General features: G+C 42.7%; 2 protein-coding genes across 3 annotated transcripts in view; one reads left to right on the forward strand and one right to left on the reverse strand.

Annotated features, from left to right (window-relative positions):
* The window catches only part of LOC129751004 (uncharacterized), a 951184-nt gene that overhangs the window by 574944 nt on the left and 357145 nt on the right, over positions 1–19095 (forward strand). The gene's annotated exons all lie outside the window — the stretch shown is intronic.
* LOC129751005 (phospholipid-transporting ATPase ABCA1-like) lies at positions 1240–18721 on the reverse strand. Its single transcript, XM_055746240.1, has 10 exons — positions 18613–18721; positions 15761–15994; positions 15485–15689; positions 15160–15423; positions 14712–15099; positions 13263–14646; positions 12713–12783; positions 11483–12645; positions 1496–2571; positions 1240–1436 (listed from the first exon to the last, which is right to left on the reverse strand). The coding sequence occupies exons 2-10, from the start codon at positions 15976–15978 to the stop codon at positions 1250–1252; spliced, it is 4956 nt and encodes a 1651-aa protein (XP_055602215.1). The 5' UTR covers positions 15979–15994; positions 18613–18721; the 3' UTR covers positions 1240–1249.

A 19095-nucleotide genomic window follows, 5' to 3' on the forward strand; every position in this document is an offset into this window, starting at 1 on the left:
GGACCGCGAAGGCCAAACTCAGTTTCCAGCAACTAGATTTACCATGTTTGGCAATTGGTTGCCTACCTTTGTCCGGTTTCGGGATGAAGCTGTTTGAGAAATTCCGGCCATGTTAGGTTCGATCTTGCAACTGCAGGAGTTTGTTTTTCCGGAAAATGGATTCCAATTTGTATAGGCAAGTGATGAGAGGTTTGAGTCTGTTTAGGAAATTTGAACCATCAGAGATTTGAAGATTAAGGTCATCATAGGATTTCGAAAATAAGAATTTGACTGATTCATCATGACCTCATCCATTTTCGGGATACCAGTTTGACACCTTTATCTAGAAGCTTTAAATTTATTTTATAACTTTGTTCTCCAGTGATAACACATTTGAAATTTTCAAAAGCATAAACATAAACTTTTAAGATCGATAATTCTTCTTCATCTATTAAATTATTTTAACAATGTTCCTCAAATTTCAATTTCATTCAAGTTCTGATTATTGACTACTGTAAATGCGAAATCTCGTTTTTGTTTAACTTTCTGACTAAAGGTCCAATGGAAACCTTAAGGTGGGGAAAATCGGGCACCCTTTGCCTAGTGATTTAACTTCAGTTCATCTCGGAGGGCTTGTCATTTTCCGTTTTCATCTCGTCTGTTTTTGTATTCTGTGCGGGTGCCAGCCCTCATGTCTCATGTCTCATGTCTCATGGGTCATGTTTTGCGTCTCATGTTTCGTGTCTTATGTCTCATGTCCCACATCTCATGTCCTATGACTCATGTCTCATGTATTGTGTCGCATGTATTATCTCATGACTATTGTCTCTTGTCCTTTCTCTCATGCATCGTGTCTCATTTTTCATGTCTTATGTTTCATGTTTCATGTCTCATGTCTCATGTCTCATGTCTCATGTCTCATGTCTCATGTCTCATGTCTCATGTCTCATGTCTCATGTCTCATGATGCATGTCTCATGTCGTATGTCTCATACCCTATGTCGTATGGCTCATGTCTCAAGACACAGAACAAATCCGATTCAGTGTCCTATTTTCTTAGTGAACTATATAGAGGCAAAAAATGACAAACCCAACCCAAATGTGAAAAAAAAAATGGTTGAGATGTTCCATCAAGTAAAGTCAACTAAATAATTATGGTAATTTCAGTTTAAATGTCACTCTTACAGTAGGCATTTTAAATATTAAGTAAATCAAGCACATGAGCCTTCATTGCTGACGCCTATCACATGATTTGGGACCAAACCGTTCCATCAGTCACTCACTTCTTCCCGCTGATATTTGGTAAAGTGCAGGAAAACTTGTTCCAGCGAGGCTTGCCCCAGAGCATAATCCTCAATGGCCAAACTTTCACGGGCAGCTTCCATCAGCCCGAACATGGTCGACCAGCGCATTTCCGACCGTGGAATCTGGAAGCTCAACGAATCCTGGTACTGTTCCCTAGAAAAAATAAAGTTTTGTAAATTTCGATTTGAAATTCCACCCATTTCATTACTGACTTCAAAACTGCTCCTTCGAATTTTTCTTGTACGAATTGTTTCACCGCTTCAACCCTCGGTTCGAGTTCTTCCGGTGGTTCGGGTTTGGTTTTGAGCAGCAGAGTAAATCCCTCGGAAAACTTGTTCTTCAGATGCTGCGTCGAGCCGAGACATTTGAACTCCCCATTGACCATGATGGCCAGCCGGGTGCACAAGGCTTCGCATTCCTCCATACTGTGCGACGTGAGGACGACCGATTTTCCAGCTTCCCTAACTTTGCACATTACATTCCAAAAGTGCCGCTTCGAGCCAGGATCCATTCCTGTGGTCGGTTCATCCAAATAAACTACCACAGGATTGCCGATCAAAGCTAAGGCAGTGCTAAGCTTCCTTCTATTTCCTTCACTGAAATCTTTTGTTTTCTTATCCAGATGTCGGGTAAAATTGAGATCATCTGCTAGCATCGCCGATACGCTGCCTATATCATCCGGAGGGATTCCTCGAAGAAGCCCATACAACTTTAGTGTTTCCCGTCCGGTCAAATCGTCCAAAAGTGCGTTGAACTGGGGACAGTATCCGATGTGCTTGTGAACTTCGATCATATCCGTCAGCAGACTGATTCCGGTGACCCAAGCTTCACCTGAAGTGATGTTCACGTCACCGGTCATCATTTTGAAGGTTGACGTCTTCCCGGCCCCATTTATTCCCAACAGACCGAAACATTCCGAGTTTGGGATCGCAACGGAAATATTGTTCACCGCCCGAAACTTCCCGTAATACTTGGAAACGTCTCTCAGCACCAGATTGTAATTTTTAATATCCTCCGGACTCATGGCACCGATTTTTTGTTTCTCAGCCAGTACATCGTCATCCATTGATGGTGAAACCGTGCCGTTGATCTCTGGTTCACCATTTTTAGAATTATTGAGTATCTTGGCAAACACCTCCTGGTAGGTTCGATAGTCAATCATGAGAACTACGGCACAAGCCGTCACGCCAACGAAAACCAAAAAGATTAGATCCTTGTTGATGCCAGTTTCGCCGAAAGTGAAAACATCCAAATCACAGCACTTGGGAACCAGCTCACAGAGTAATTCCTGGAAGAAGAGAGGAAGATGCTTTAGGCAAATTTGGGATTATGAATCGACATCTGTATTCGTTCTTTTGTTCAGAACAGGATAATATCTAAAAAAAAGATCAGAAACTTAAAATAAATACATGACTATTTACATAGCTCCAGCGCAGGAAGTTAAACAAACTTACTATGGGAACGCGGGTTGCGAGTCGCAACTTGCGACAGACTGTTTCCAATCGATTCCGTTAAGACTGACGACAAAGTTTAGCAAAGTGAGAACGTTTTTCCAAGATTTAACTCACTTTTTATAAATTGCGCCACAATTTAAAAAAAAATCTTAACAACCCACATTCCAAACTACATTCACCTACATAATGACTTTCGAATACACCAAACGTATATTAAATGGATATAAATAATAAATAAAAACTCTCAAGTTGGCAGCCGAAACGGCCGGAAAGCATCTCAGACTACGTACGTTGATATGGATATTCTTTCTAAACACGTTACGAATCCTAACGACTAGCTAGGACAATTGGCTCTAAGCGAAGTACAGTATGGCCTATAAAAAATGCGAAAATCTGTTATTAAAGTTCAAAATCACATTCCTTGATATTAACTTTCGTTCTCAACTGCTTCTTCCAGGCTAGATCTGAATCGGGAGCATAACTTTACAATTTAAGCCACTAACATTGAAGCCTACAGCTCCAAGATGGAAGCCTTCAGAGAATCTGACACTTGGGTGAATGGATCCACAGGCCATCGCTTCAACATACGCCCGTATCGAATAGTCAAGGGAGTTCAAATCCGGACTGTTCGGAGGCCAAGATCTTTCAGCCAAATCTTCATATTCTCCTCCAGCCAGATATTTTAATAAGTTGATAACCCAGGTGGTAAATCCATTTTACGGATTGCATTCCAAGGCACGGCCACCGCGTGCCCTCAATTTGCTACTCTTGGTTCATGGGTACAATTGGACGACTTATGATACAATGCTACAAAAAAAAAATCTACACTTGACCTTCGTTCCCACCTCGAACTGTTTAACACACTTTATCTTTAGCGGTGGAATGAAGCTAAAGCGCTCCAATGAAATATTCGTTTCCGAAACCACTATGAGCAATGACGTCATTCCAACACGACTCGATGCGAGTTGTTGATGACACTCTCACTAAACCACGTGTAAAACTTAGACTCCTCCGAACCGTCTAGTGTTGATTTAAGTCACCATTTAGCACTAACTACCCAATTTGCAAGTCGGGGGCGTCACTCCCCGAAGCGCAAAGCAAGCTGTTGACCGCCCTAATCAGGTCGATTTCACGATTCGGGCGCATCAATTCCCGAAACGCCTGTCGAACCCTGACACTTCCGGCACAACGCTGTGTCTCATCTGACATCTCTTGGGTCTGACACATCTCTAAGTGTTGATGCGACATGATGTCGCCACTTTACGCATCTACTCTCCGGTCACATCCGCAGTTCAGGGACATGACCCGTCGAACGCGTGTTGGACCCTCACCCTCACACCCGAGTACCTAAATACCCGGGTGGATTTGGCAGACCCCCCAGACAACCATTTGGTGGGTATTTCGAATTTGCAACGCAAATATACGTGCAAATATACGTGTAAACATATCGTATATAATGTAGCAAAACCAGTATATACGTATCATTTTGGAGGCCATATAGGTACATTAGCAAACATATTCTTGATTTGGATTGTATCCAATTAAGATTTGCACGACTTGTCATGCGCATCATTTACGACTACCCTGATTCTTTTTGGAATATACTATGACAATTTACATCATCATATAGAAGATTGATGTTGTAATATACGACATTTTTCGTAACAATATGGAAAGTTTGACGACTTATTTGGTCGTCTTTAGCGACTTGAGTGCAGGGCTTTCATTTTCCGTCAGTTGAATAAAAATAAGATTATTATTTTTTTTTACTTTAAACCAATTGGTTTATTCATCCCCAAAAATAATAAAAAATAAGATTATTTCAAAGAAAGGCGTTTTTTGCTGTCAAATTCAAGTTTATATCGTAAAAATTTCTTATTTGCCTGATTGCTGATTTTTTTAACGTTCATGAAGTTATTGTTAGTACCTGGACTTGATCCCCTGACCATACGATCTGCAGCTCATGATGGTTCCTCGACGCTATCTGTAATATATAAATTCAAGGGGATTTGCTTCAAAGGCATTAAACCAAAAGCAAATCGTATATTTCTATAACTTAAATCTTTTAAGTCGCAGAACACGTCATCGATGATCTAAAAATAGACTAACATTTTGAAGCCTCCTTTAATACGATTCCGATCATCGATGTCCCATTATCATAAACGATTTTATTGAACTTTTTTGTATTCTTTAACGATTGCCAGCAAATACGTTTTACGAAAATCTGACATGCGAATTAATTTGCAAAAGTATACGATTGCATGCCATTATTACGAATCAATACAGTTATATACGTTTTTTTATTTCGAATTATTTTATGCATAGCACGACAAAATCTCTCAGTCACGGCTGATCACCGTATATCGGTCGTTTCACGGATTTTTTGCGAATTGTCGTACACAAAGGTCGAGTTCATATGCACATAAATACGAGTCTCTCTTCTTGTCGTAATAAAATCATGCAATGCTTTCAAATACGATAAAGAATATGCATGGACCGCACATTGTAGGTGCAGATATACGAAAATGAGTATAAATGACATTCTAAACGATATAATCTGTAAAAGGAAATACGACTTCTGGTTGTCTGGGCCGTCGATGGCCTCTAGTAGGTTTAGTGATAGTTCTCTTAGTCGTACATCTGCAATCGCCGGATTTGCAGACACTTTTCCGCCCTGGACCACGAGGAGGTGGAATTACCAGCCCAGAGCCGGAGCCGGGAATGGGTCCGTTTCGAGGTATTCCATGGGCTTTATCTTGTTGGGAATCTACATTCTCGGGTTCGCCGAAGTTTTCCCGGATCCACGGAAGCACCTGATTCTTCGAAATGTCTCTGTAGACTTTAGTATTAACTTGTACTTCAACCTTTATGAAAACAGGAATCATCTTCAATCGATTCGCAGGATGCGACTGAGAACACGACCGACGATCAGCTGCACTTTTTCAACTAAGACCTTGCCTTTGATGATGCTTTTAAGTTTTTGACCAATCATTGAATGGCAGAATTCGATGTAGGTATGTCTTCGCTTCTTTCACCAGCCAGCCTCTGGATTGATCTAACTTGATTCCCCTTCACTTTCGTCTTGACCGATTTTACCATTTTTGAAGTGCATGCAGACCGTAGCCTTTCACTACCCGGCTTTCGTGAACATGGTCAATCAAGAAAAGAACGTTCCACGTGGAAAACAATCGCTAGATGGCATCCTACAGCCGCCGATTGTATGCTTGGGAGATTTTTGAGGACGAGAAGCAAACAACACACTGTCTCTTTTGTGTACATCTTGCCGTTAAACATTGTTCACAGTTGTCTAACGAAGAGGAGAGGGCTCCGCTTTTGCGCGGTGGTCACTCTAGACATAAATAACGCTTTCAACAGCGTCAGTTGGACAGCGATTGTGTCCTCGCTCATCCACAGGGGTCAATACTCGGCCCGGTCCTATGGAACATCACGTACGACGAGCTCCTACGAATGAGTCTCCCATCGTAGGGTTTGCGGATGATGTTGTCCTCTTGGCGAGAGGCTCCTCTACAGCGGAGGTTGAGCTACTTGCCACAGTAGCTATCCAGGCAGTGGAAACTGGTTGCACTCCAAGTGCCTGCGTCTAGTCCACCACAAAACCGAGATGGTACTGATCACCAACCTGATCTCACCCCAAACAGATACCATTGCAGTTGGACCGTGTGACATCGTATCCAAACGCGAAATTAAGTACCTCGGGGTGATGATAGACGACAGATTCAGCTTCACAAGTCACTACAAGTCGACTATGGGTGTAATCGAGCGGCAGCGCGCACAGTTGCACTCACACGGACCTACAGAGACTTAGCAGCGTTCAGTGGCTGATGAACCTGCGGGTTATCCGTGGGTACCGGACCATGTCGTCCGAAGCCGCCTACGTAGTGGTGGGCGTAATGCCCATCTCGGTTTTGCTAGAGCAGAATGTATATTGCTTCGACAACAAAAACATGCCCAATGTAAGAGATCTCGCCAACGAGGACTCGATGTCCAACTGGCAGCAGCTGTGGGACAGCTCAGCGAGAGGAAGGTGGGCCCATCGTCTGATCCCGCACATCGGGAGCTGGATCGGGAGAAGACACAGTGAAGTGGACTTCCTTATGACCCAAATCCTGTCTGGCCATGGATTCTTCATGAAGTACCACTACCGGTTTGGACATGTGGCATCGCCATATTGCCCAGATTGTGATGACGTAGAGGAAACACCCGAACATGGGGTGTTTTCCTGTCCGAGGTTTGCGGTGGTACGGCACGACAGCAGACAACGTGGTGAAGAGGATGTGTACGGATTCCAAAACTTGGCATGCGATCAGCGATGGGTTCACCCGGATCATGACTGCGCTGCAGAGAAGGTGGAGCCAACGGCAGCCCGCGAACGGTGAAAGAGAACTCCATCGACGGAGAACATCTGAGTAGTGTGCGTCTGATCTCTTGATCGAAGCTACAAAGATAAGGCATCATCTTCTGCGTAGCGGAGGTCATGGGTGCGCCGCGAACTTGTGTAGGATATCCCAACGCCGGGGGATATCCGAGTAGTGCCGCTTCCTAGGGGAAAACTGCGGGGATAAGACTATACCTTTCTCGTAGCGGACCTCGCAGGAAAAGGGTTAACCACTGTCGGGGGATACCCAAAGGTAGAGAGGCTCTCGATACCGGGCGAGCCTCTAAAGTTGGTGTAAGATGTTGTCACTGTCGGGAAACATCCGAGTCGTAGCGTTCAATGTCCAGAAAATGTGCCGTGACAGCCGCAAGTCCAGGACAAGCTGCTCCCGATCTGGCACACGATGGGCAGAAAAGCCGCGCGCCAAAAATTCAAGGGTTGCCAGCAAAAGAGATAAAGAAGACTAAGTTACTATCGGTAACCATCAAACAATCATCATTCGCTCTTGATGAAAACATTGCGGGAAGACGGCGTCGTATCATTCGGCGCCTTCTCGACTCGCTGATGATCATGCTTCACCACGAATGCTTCATGAAGCAAAATGATTCAATTCTAGGAACACAAGAGGTGCCCAAAAACTAAATCTAGACCAATATTGGCTTATTTTCCTCTCAAGTTGTGTCAATTGTATGGGTCTTAGTCGTTATCTCGGGAATTGTTCTCCTAGTAGCATTCTTCCTTAAGGGTCGAAGTCTGGGCATGAATCAACAACATCTTCTTCAACTCGCGTCGAATCAACTCGCTAACGAATTGATTCTGTTGCGAAGTGAATGATTGCTGGAGTAAACAATGACTGAAAATCTGGAGGAGAAAATCAACAAGGAACCCTAGGCAACAGAAAAAGAACGAAAAATCATCGTACATAGTTCACTAAGACGGCGTTCTTCTGTTGCATGTTTTAATTCGTTCGTGGGTAAATTTTTTTTTTAATTTGGATGGATTTTAACTTCTAAAAGTCATTCATCCCTCCCGTCGTGGGTAAATGCTAAACAGCGTCGTTACTGTGGTTGCATCGGTAACGATTTGAACTTTTGAAGTAAACGAAGCGATTTTCAGTAACCCTGGTTGTAGTTTAGTTCCACTTCCCTGGGAGGCGACCAACCGCTTTCCTGCTCTACCTTATAAATTTTTAATTTAATCACAACGAAAAATTTTGTATTTCAGTCGCATAAACTTGACACCGTGAACGAAAGAAACGAATCAAAACAAACTTTTGGTTGCTATGTCACCTGACGCTGTATTGTGATGCAAAAATCGTCGGATGCGTCGCGTCAGCGTTTTAGTACTCAACGACGGCGTTGACAGCTGACGCGACGCGACGACCGACGTGCTATTGTGCGGGCGCCTTAACCTTTCCCTGGCTGGATGATAGCGGGTTGTAGGTGGATCGGCTCCTCCGAGAATCTGTGTGTTACATTAGTTCTCATATCCGAACGCACTTTGAGATTTCAATAAAAAATATAAATTACCCTTTATCGAAAATGTAATCGCACTCGTTAAGCAATTTGCACTCTAAAGGCAGCCACACAATACCGCGTCGGACGTCGCGTCGCGTCAGCTGTCAACGCCGTCAATCAGTACTAAAACGCTGACGCGACGCAGTCTACAATTTTTGCACCACAATATAGCGTCCACTGACAGGGAAATATTGAGATTAAACTCAGCACACTCCAACACAAAAAGTTTCATTAATTATTATTTTTATTTTTGAAAAACGGGAACTTACAAATCACGCTAATATTTATAATAATGCCATATAATTTCATCATTAAGTCAAATATATTATAATGTTAAAAATAAATTTTAATGACGTTTCTAACCAATTTGTATCATCGAAGAAATAAAATGTCGATGATATGATTTTTGAATCTGTTTGTGTCAATCTTTGACGAAAAATATCAAAAACAAATAGTTCAATCCCTGCTGACGCGCTTAAATTTCGATTTATTTCAAAACCAAAACGTCGACGCTGGAAAACGCTGCCGTTTAGAACAAGTTTTGCGTTTTAGTACAATGACTTCACTGACGCGACGCACCATTGTGGTGACTCAAACGGAAAACGGCATCCTCAAAATTAAATGTCAACGTGACGCGACGATGGACGGGCTATTGTGCGGCCGCCTTAACTTGCACTCGGAGGGAAAACTGAGGGAAAAATGCAACTTTTATAAAATTGTTAAGACCACGTTTAATTTTATTTGTAGTACCTTGGTGTACTAAGTAACGCGCGAAACACAAATTTTTACCGATCTAGCCTACTTCACAGTCCAGAGAAAAGTGGACGAGGAAAAGCATTATCCCTTAGAACAAAAAAAAAGTTATTGGTTTTCGTAACCGGAACTTCGTAATTATTAGCGAACTGATAATCACGAAGTTCTCCGAAGAAAATTTCTTCTTATCAAGACCTTTTCATCTCATCCGAGGTTTTGATCTCCGATCTCGGGTCTAAGTTCGGGTGGAGCGAAATCAACAACCCCGGTTACCACTACATTCATACTAGTCTAGAGATGGGGTTAATAACCGGACGCATATCAACCAGCTGGTGACGACAGGCTTCATATAAATCAAACGCAAAACAATTACTCCAGTTGCAATCATATCTCATTTAAATAAGGGGATTCCTTCGTGACGTCATATCTGGAGTGCTCTTTGGCGGTGGGGTTCGACGTCATTGAGTGCCTCAATTAAAGAGCACTCTCGTGAGTTCCAATTACTGATGGGTGTCTGGGAGTACTATCCCTGAGTGGCTAAGGGTTTGAAGCCAGAGAATGCACTGGGAAGTAGCATTCTATAAATATCTTTTAGGGGTGCACAAGCAAAAAAGTAAAATATCGATACTGTTACAAGGGCTTTTCCACGTTCGAGGAATACCCACGGGTAGAATGGCTCTCGACGCCCGGTGAGCCATTCGGGTCGGAGTAGAATGACGTCTTTGTCGGGAATCATCCGAGTCGTTGCGTTAGGTCCCGCGCGTGTGCCGTGACAGGCGCGAGTCTAGGATAAGCTGCTCTCGATCTGGCACACGACGGGCAAGGTGGTGAACCTCAAATCCTGGAGATAAAAGGTCGGGCCTCGAGTCGTTATAGGAGAGGTCAGGCCTCGAACCTCCAGGCGGAAAGGTTTGTGTGGTCAATCCCGAGTCTTTATGATAAGGGGTCGGGTCTCGAGTCGTATGAGGAGGGATCAGGCCTCTTAATCAACAAGAGGTACTAGTGGTAATCTCGAGTCATTACGAGGAGAGGTCAGATCTCAAGTCGTTAGAGGAGAGATCGGGCCATAATCGTGCAGAGGAGAGGTCAACCTAGAGTGGATGCGAGGAGGTGTCGGATCTCGAGTCGTTAGAGAAGAGACCAGGCCTCAAGTCGCGAAGAGGAGAGGTTTGTGTGGGAATTTCGAGTCATTGTGAGGGGATGTCGGTTCTCAAGTCGTTAGAGGAGAGTTCAGGCGTCGAGTCGTAAGGATGAGCGGTTTTGCTGAAAGTGGTCTCGTTATTGAGTATTGCCTTGGAACGCACTAGCGCGATTTAGACCTCGCACTATTGAAGTATAGTGTGCTAAACAGTTCGAGGTGGGAATCAGGTATGCGGCCCCAGGTGGAGTTTAGGGAGTAGGGAGTATACACCCGGTATATCATGAGTCTTCTCATTGTACCCTTGGACCCAGAGTAGCAAACTGGGGACTTGGAATACAATCCGTTAACCGGGATTTACCACCTGTGGTTACTAACTAAAAAAATGATCCTGTGACAGACACCATGCCGTCATCTGCATGAAAACTGATCCTAAACTTTTGGCCGTTCACCATACTAAGGGGTGATCCCAAACTTTTGAACGATGACTTAAGTAGCTATTTTATATATTTCAAGTACATTGCAAATTTTTCGCACAAAATCAAACAAATGAATTTTATTAAGTATGAAAAAAAGAATTCGAATGCAACTCGAATTTCGAATTTTGGTCCACCCAACCCTGAGATGTTCGGGTTTGAATTTTAACATTCGGTTTTTGAAAAGTGTCCCATCTTTAGGCTAAATTTAAGTCATATAATCTCAATATTTACGTTGTTTCAAATACATATAAATCAGATTTTACTCGCGATCTCTTGAATGTGATCAAAAGAATTCCAATATGTAATAAGACGGCTGAGATAAGGCCGATAAAAATTTCATGTTTTTGAGAGGGTGATCCCAAACTTTTGGCCCTATAAGTCTTCTGATTTGCTCATACAAATTTAGGTCACTCTAACAAACAGTCTGTAAGATAAAATGAATATGAAAAACTTCTGCCATACCTGAGAACAAATCGGCATATGCTTGCACTGTCGATCACAGAGGGCCTCGATGCTCGAAACCGCATTCAAAGTGTTCAGCGCATGATTGAACACATAATTCGGAAAGAAGGTGAAGATACACTCCAGCACCTCGGCAACACGCTTCAGCTCGATGCCTTCAAACTTGAGCAGCGTAACGGCAGTGAAAGCAACCGTCCCCGAGAGGGTATTCAACAGCATCATCTTGACGAAACCGGTCGCAGGAACGTCAAACAGAAAGCTGAGCATGTAGGTCGTGGGAATGATCGAGAATCCGAAGAGTAAAAGCACCAGAAATAGTTTGCTCAGATGCGAAAACTCGGACCACGACTCATGCTGAATTGCGGCAACCGCAGCCAGATAGAGTAGGCTCACGATTATGAACACCGTGTAATCCCACAGGAATGAGCAGGCCCAAAAGAGTGTCACATTAACTCCACTGACCATTTGAAGCAACTTGGAGCGGGAAGTCCTTTCCCGGATGTAGAACATGATGTAGAGAGCACCGACGAAAGCCATCGCAAAGCCAGTATTGAAAGCAAATTGGAAGCCAACGTTAGCACCCACTTCCAGCTGTTCGAATCTAGTCCCAAGACGGAACGGAAGAGGTTTGTTGGTCACTAGAATTTCGCATTCGCTGCAGGAAACCTTCCAGAAGGCGTTCATCAGCAAATTCAGGGCCAGTGGAATGGTGTGATATCCCTTGTTGTTGAACCAGGCCGTTCCTCCGAAGCTTGAGGTCACTGTTGCGCCAACCCAATATCGGGTATTGACGATGGCAATGGACTCTTTACTTTTTCGAAGGATGAAATCGTTCATCGGTTCGTGGATCACAACTAGTTCATAGACTTGGCTTAGGTTCGTGAATTGGGATCGATAAGCTGCGGCTACCGTTGCTTGGTGGTCTTCCAGTACAGTAACGGATTCACTGTAAGATTCCAGGTTGATGTCCAACGGTGGCAATTCCTTGATGGCATTCAGGATGATGAAGTAGGTCATGATGACAAACATGATCGGAATAAGAACCTGCATCGATAGCGAAATCGGTCTTCGGAGTGTCGACAAATAGTTTTTGAAGAATTGGGCTTGAATTTGGTTGATCAGTAACTCTCGTCCCGTGAGCAAGTGAATGTTTTCGAAAGCATCTGGGGATTGAGGATACACGGTTTAAATTAAGCTTTATTGGAGATGTATTTAGAATGCTGTACCTACTTAAATCGATTGATTGATTGATTGACATGATTGAAATGTTTGACAAATTGCAATCAGTAGAACACGCGGACCTAGCAAATGATAGAAAGGAGAAAAACAGTTTGTAAGTTGAATACTGACGAGATAAGAAATTCAGTCAATTAAGCAAGGAACGCTAGTTGTTAGATAAAAGCATCATTAGAGAAATGCAAATTATTGGTCGTGAGTTTCTCGAAGCATGTACTATGAAGCAAACGAGACTCGCAACTGTGATCATACAAATGAAGACGATGGAATTTATAGTTTGAAGCTCTGATCGATGGTTTCGTTTTGAAATGCATTGCAACAGATTTGCATGATGACGTAGATCAATCAATGACAAATACATACAATGTTTTTCTTTCAGCTTAAGTAGGAAAGCCAGATGCCATGTACAGACCATAAGTGATAAGATAAGCATCTGATCAGAACTTGAGTTTCGATTACAGAGTTACAAATTGGTAGTGCTCGGACTCAAAAATTGAGTAAACTTTCATTTTTATGGTTTAGAAATCTTACCAGAACCTCTTACCTCAGAAAGACATCCTCCATCGTGGTCAGAGAAATACCATAACTCGAAATCCCACAAGCTTCGATCTGCTGCTCCAAATCCTCCAGCATCGGCTGAAACTGTTTGACGTACTCTTCCTGTAAGATGATGGACAGTTCGGTTCCGATATCTGTATCCAACCTAACATCCGGAATGTGTCGCCTCAATATGTCCAACAAAAGCTCCCGATTACAATTCTCCCGCTTGACGCAAATCAATCGATATCCGGTTCCGAAAGTTTTCTTCAGGAAGAATGGGGAGCCTGCAGCTTTCAGGCTTCCCTCAGCCATTATTGTAATTCGGTCTCCTAGCACGTCGGCTTCGTCCATGAAGTGAGTTGTTAGAAGAATCGTTCGTCCTATTTTTTCCTTCTGAACAAGCTCCCAAAGGGCACGACGAGCCGAAGGGTCCATCCCTGACGTTGGTTCGTCCAGCAGGACAACTCGGGATCCTCCACAGAGGGCAACTCCCACTGCCAGTTTGCGCTTCATCCCTCCGGAAAGGGTATGGGATTGAGCGTTTGCCTTATCGCTCAGTTCTAGTAGCTGAACGTATTTGTCAACCTCCTGTTGAATGTCTTCTTCGGATAGTCCTTTCAGTTTTGCGAAAAACCGTATGTGCTCCGATACAGTTAGTTCGTCGAAGAGGACATTATGTTGAGGGCAGAGACCTAGGGAACGCCGGGCCCCATCTAGATCCGTGCGAATGTCGTGGCCATTGATCAGAGCTGTTCCGGAGGTCGGTGAGAAAATACCCGTTAGCATGGACATGGTGGTGGTTTTTCCAGCTCCGTTATGTCCTAAGAGGACGGTGATCTGATTCTCGTACATGTTTAAGGTCAACCCATGGACGGCTACTTTTTTGGTGTATGCCTTGCGGAGTTTGCGGATCTGGATGCCAGCATACAGATTAGGAGGATCCGGCTCAATGTATTTTGAATCAAAAATGTTAAATGGATATACATTCTGATAGCTGCTGTCCTCGATTTTGTCCCTGTTCCAGAATTCTTTGGTGAACAGAAAGTTCCAAGGTTTTGCCACCCCGAACTCACCGGGCATGATTTGCTCGATGTAGAGCGCTATCCCCATGTATAGCATGGCATCTACCAGAAGCATTATGATCACCAATCCTACGTTAAGCCGGTCATTCATGGTGGCAGGGGAGAAAAGGTTGAACCACTGGAGACCTATCTCGTTAGCTTCTAGTCGGACGATGTTAAGAACTCCATAAGACATTGCTGTATTCGACAGTAGACTGAGGGTTAACCTCGAAGCGAGTCCCATGTCGTCATAGTTGCTGACGGTAATGTTGTACGGCATCATCGTGAAGAACCACATCAGCCCAGCTATTCCAGCGGCAGTGTTAGCTAAAACATTAAGAAACCAATCAGCATTACCACAGAAATCTTGACCGAGCCGCCAACAAACAAACCTCTATTGAAGAATACGCTCATCATGCAGCAGAAGGAGACAGTAGCCACCGAAAACGCTAGCAGAAACACCCACAGAACCGTCCAGTTGCAATTCCTCAAAACCGAGAGGTCCGATCGAAACGAGAGATTGACGGTCATCAGCAGCGTAACAAGGGTAATGGTAACGAGTAACGAGCCCATACAGCGCAGGAACCAAGCGGTCCAGTGAAGCCAGTTTGGTAGGCCCATGATCTTCATCGCTTCCTTTAGCTGCCGCTCCTTTTCGATTGTGATGTACTTGACGGTGTTGATGCAGGTGTAGAAGAACGAGATCAGGATGATCAAGGGTAGCAGCTGTTGCATGGCCGGTAGCAGATTGTCTTCAGTAAACGGTGGGTAGGGAATGCGCTGGAAAAGGAAAAGAATTTATAAATCAGTTATAAATCAATGAATTAGGTTTCAACTCACATTCAACAATATTTGTCCAGGATCCCCTCGATCCGGATCGTGAGCACTGATGATGGCCATCGAAAGGGCCGCCTGAATTGGGCTAAACCCATCCAGGAAATAGAAAGGGTCTCCACCATCGTCACGTTCCCGGTCTCGAGCACCTAAACTAAACGGATCTACCAAAAGATTGGTTTGCCAGTCCGGAAACTTCCAGGTACTGCTTCGAGATTCGGACGGAAACCGTAGTGCAAAGTGAATTTCTCCTGGTGGTTTTGTTATGTTCTGAAATGACAGAGGATACCTTTAAGACACTTAAGTAATTTTTGAGGAATTAGAAACTCACCGCCATCAAATCATCGAACTCAATCCCTACAAAGTAGTTCTTTTTCACCTGCGCTTGGTGAAGCTGTTCAGAGTCTGCGAATGCTTCATGCGTGAATGTAGTCGAGGTGTCCAAATATTTATGAATCGCGTTGGAAACAATTTCATCCAGTATCCGGTTTTTCGGAGAGTAGACGACAACAGGTAGAACCGGAGGTATCATCCAGCTTTAAAAATAAAGAAAAACTTCTGGTTATCATACTCTTTAAATTTTTTTTAAATAATAAGGTGAGCCAACTTGAAGGTTCCGTAGTAGTTGGCGGGAATCGGTTGGTACAGAATCGGTCTCTTGATCTTGATCGGCTCGATCAGTCCCCGGACCATGATCAGCATCGAGCAGCATAGCGCCGGAATGACAATCTCGAAGATGGTCTGCACTTTGTGCCGCTTCTGGATGGTCCAGTTCTTCCAGAGCAGCAGCCGCAGCTTGTCCCAGCGTTCGCTTCGATCAGCCATCGATGGTTAGTTTACTCTGGCATAGATGAAAAAAGGGAAAATCCGTTAAATCATGAGCTGTTCCATACTCTAATCTTATTTGCTTTACACTGCCCTAGTTTTCTCTATTCTCCACTACTCAGATCTCAGCTACCGTATTTAACTCTATTCTATTCTACCCTCCCTTAATCTACTCAACTTTACTCTACTGTACTTTACTCTACTGTACTCTACTCTACATTACCCTGTCCAACTTTACTTTACTCTATCCTACTTTAGTCTAGTCTTCATAACTTTGCTCCACTCTACACTACTCTATTCTATTTTACTCTACTCCACCCAACTCTGATTAGCTCTACCCTACTTTACTCTACATTTTTTCTCTTATCTTCTATACTTTACGCTACTCAACTCTTCTTTCAACTCTACTCTACTCTACTTCACTCAACTCTACTCTACTCAACTCTATTCTACTTTACTCTACTCTACTTTACTCTACTTTACTCTACTCTACTCTACTCTACTCTACTCTAATCTACTCTACTCTACTCTATTCTACTCTAATCTACTCTACTCTACTCTACTCTACTCTACTCTACTCTACTCTACTCTACTCTACTCTACTCTACTCTACTCTACTCTCCTTTACTCTATTCTATTCAACTCTACTCAACTCTTCTCAACTCTACTCTAATCTACTCTACACTACTCTTCTTTACTCTACTCTTCTCTACTTTACTCTACTTGACTTATCTCTACTCTACTCTACTCTACTCTACTCTACTATACTCTCCTTTACCCTATTCTACTCAACTCTACTCAACTCTACTCAACTCTTCTCTACTCTACTCTACACTACTCTTCTTTATTCTACTCTACTCATCTCTACTCTACTCTCCTTTACTCAACTCTACTCTACTCTACTTTACTCTACTATACTTTACTGTTCTCTTCTCTACTCTTCTCTACTCTACTCTACTTTACTCATCTCTACTCTACTCTACTCTACTCTACTCTACTCTCCTTTACCCTATTCTACTCAACTCTACTCAACTCTTCTCTACTCTACTCTACACTACTCTTCTTTATTCTACTCTACTCATCTCTACTCTACTCTCCTTTACTCAACTCTACTCTACTCTACTTTACTCTACTATACTTTACTGTTCTCTTCTCTACTCTTCTCTACTCTACTCTACTCTACTCTACACTACTCTTCTCTATTCTATTCTACTCTTCTCGACTCTACTCTACTTTACTCAACTCTACTCTACTCTACTCTACTCTACTCTACTCTATTCTACTTTACTGTTCTCTTCTCTACTCTACTCTTCTCTACTCTTTTCTTCTCTCGCCTACTCTACTCTACTCTACTCTACTCTACTTAACTCTACTCTACTCTCCTTTACTCTATTCTACTCAACTCTACTCAGCTCTACTCAACTCTTCTCAACTCTACTCTACACTACTCTACACTACTCTTCTTTACTCTACTCTACTCTTCTCTACTCTACTCTACTCTGCTCAACTCTACTCTACTCTACTTTACTCTATTCTACTCTACTGTTCTCTTCTCTACTCTACTCTTTTCTACTCTTCTCTTCTCTCGTCTACTCTACTCTACTCTACTCTGCTCTACTCTACTCTACTGTTCTCTTCTCTACTCTACTCTTCTCTACTCTACTCTACTCTTCTCAACTCTACTCTACTCTACTCTTCTCTTCTCTACTCTACTCTACTCTACACTTCTCTTCTCTATTCTATTCTACTCTTCTCGACTCTACTCTACTTTACTCAACTCTACTCTACCCTCCTTTACTCTATTCTACTCAACTCTACTCTACTCTACTCAACTCTGCTCAAGTCTACTCAACTCTACCCTACTCTAGTCTCTCAACTACTTAACACGACTCTTCTCTGCATCATAATTCTATCCCAATAAGTTGATAATAACAAGAACTTGTTGTTCGTTTTCCTTTCAAAAGGACATGGAAAAGCATTTTTTCTTTTCAAGATGATTTCAACTATTTCAGCAAACGAAAAAAAAGTCATTTCCGCTTCGGTTTCAGTAATATAAAAATGTCGGGGATTGCCTTTATCAATTTTTCAATGAAACAGAACATCATCGAGACCACCTTGCTAATATCCTACAACGATTAGAATCCTGTCAACACAACATTCAATTCCTCCGTTTACCTTTTAGTGAACTGACACCGGAAAAGCAAAAAAAAACAGCCAGATTCATCAATTATTGTCCTAACTACATTAGCACCGATATTTTTTAGTTGCCGTCATTTCGGAAGGCTAAAGACCAACCGTTAGCTTGACCGGAAGCTCACATGCCTCTTTCACGTCCTACTAAACAAGAAAAATAAACCGTTCCCGGATGGGGTTGCTGTCAGAAAAGTGGCTCCGGGGGGTGTTGACAGTCTGACTTTTTTCGTCGGCTGATGTCGTAAAGCTCTGATTGTTCTGGCGTGTGGGAGCAATTTTGTTTACTCGCTTATGAATCAGTAATGAAATGGCAGAATCAGATTCACCGGTTGGAACGGGAAGCAGTCTGGTGATTTCTACTTATTTTAATCCGACCACAGTACCGACAGTTTTTCTCTATTCTGACTGACCGAATGTTTAAAACTTCAAACAAATACTTACAAGTGGAGATAAACAACGTATATTTTCCATGAGAATCGCACTGAAATTTGGTTTTTGATCAACTTTTTTAAGATGATAAATTTACAAATTGGAAACATAAGACTAGATTTCCAACTTTGTTATTGTTTTTCCACATTATCATGCCTACTTATTAACACTTTATTATGGCTGTGTAATTGGTTGTTACATGCCTACTAGTTATGAAAAAATAAAGGCTTGGATCTTTGCAGTCAGAAAGATTAAAGCCCAAATGCCGACATGAAAGATGGGAAAATTTTCAACCGTTTTTTTTTTTGAAGCGTTGATGATTTGTTCTGCAACCATTCTTAGACAGCAACAGCAAAACAATTTGTGGAAAGAATTTTATAACTTTCTATATTGTTCAAGAAACAAACGACAAACTTCGACTAATTGCGCATGAAACAAATTAACAGCCTGAAATTAAGGAACAATTAATTGTAAAACTTTTCCTTTTTAGAAAGT

Source organism: Uranotaenia lowii, chromosome 3, assembly GCF_029784155.1.
Source record: "Uranotaenia lowii strain MFRU-FL chromosome 3, ASM2978415v1, whole genome shotgun sequence".
NCBI classification, from domain to species: domain Eukaryota; kingdom Metazoa; phylum Arthropoda; class Insecta; order Diptera; family Culicidae; genus Uranotaenia; species Uranotaenia lowii.

Excerpts from the sequence above, each read along its gene's own strand:
- LOC129751005 (XM_055746240.1), bottom strand. The coding sequence starts at position 15,978 with ATGGCTGATCGAAGCGAACGCTGGGACAAGCTGCGGCTGCTGCTCTGG. Across the intron at positions 15,690-15,760 it reads AACTACTACGGAACCTTCAA|CTGGATGATACCTCCGGTTC; the intron begins GTTGGCTCACCT and ends TTATTTTTAAAG. Across the intron at positions 15,424-15,484 it reads AGTTCGATGATTTGATGGCG|AACATAACAAAACCACCAGG; the intron begins GTGAGTTTCTAA and ends CTGTCATTTCAG.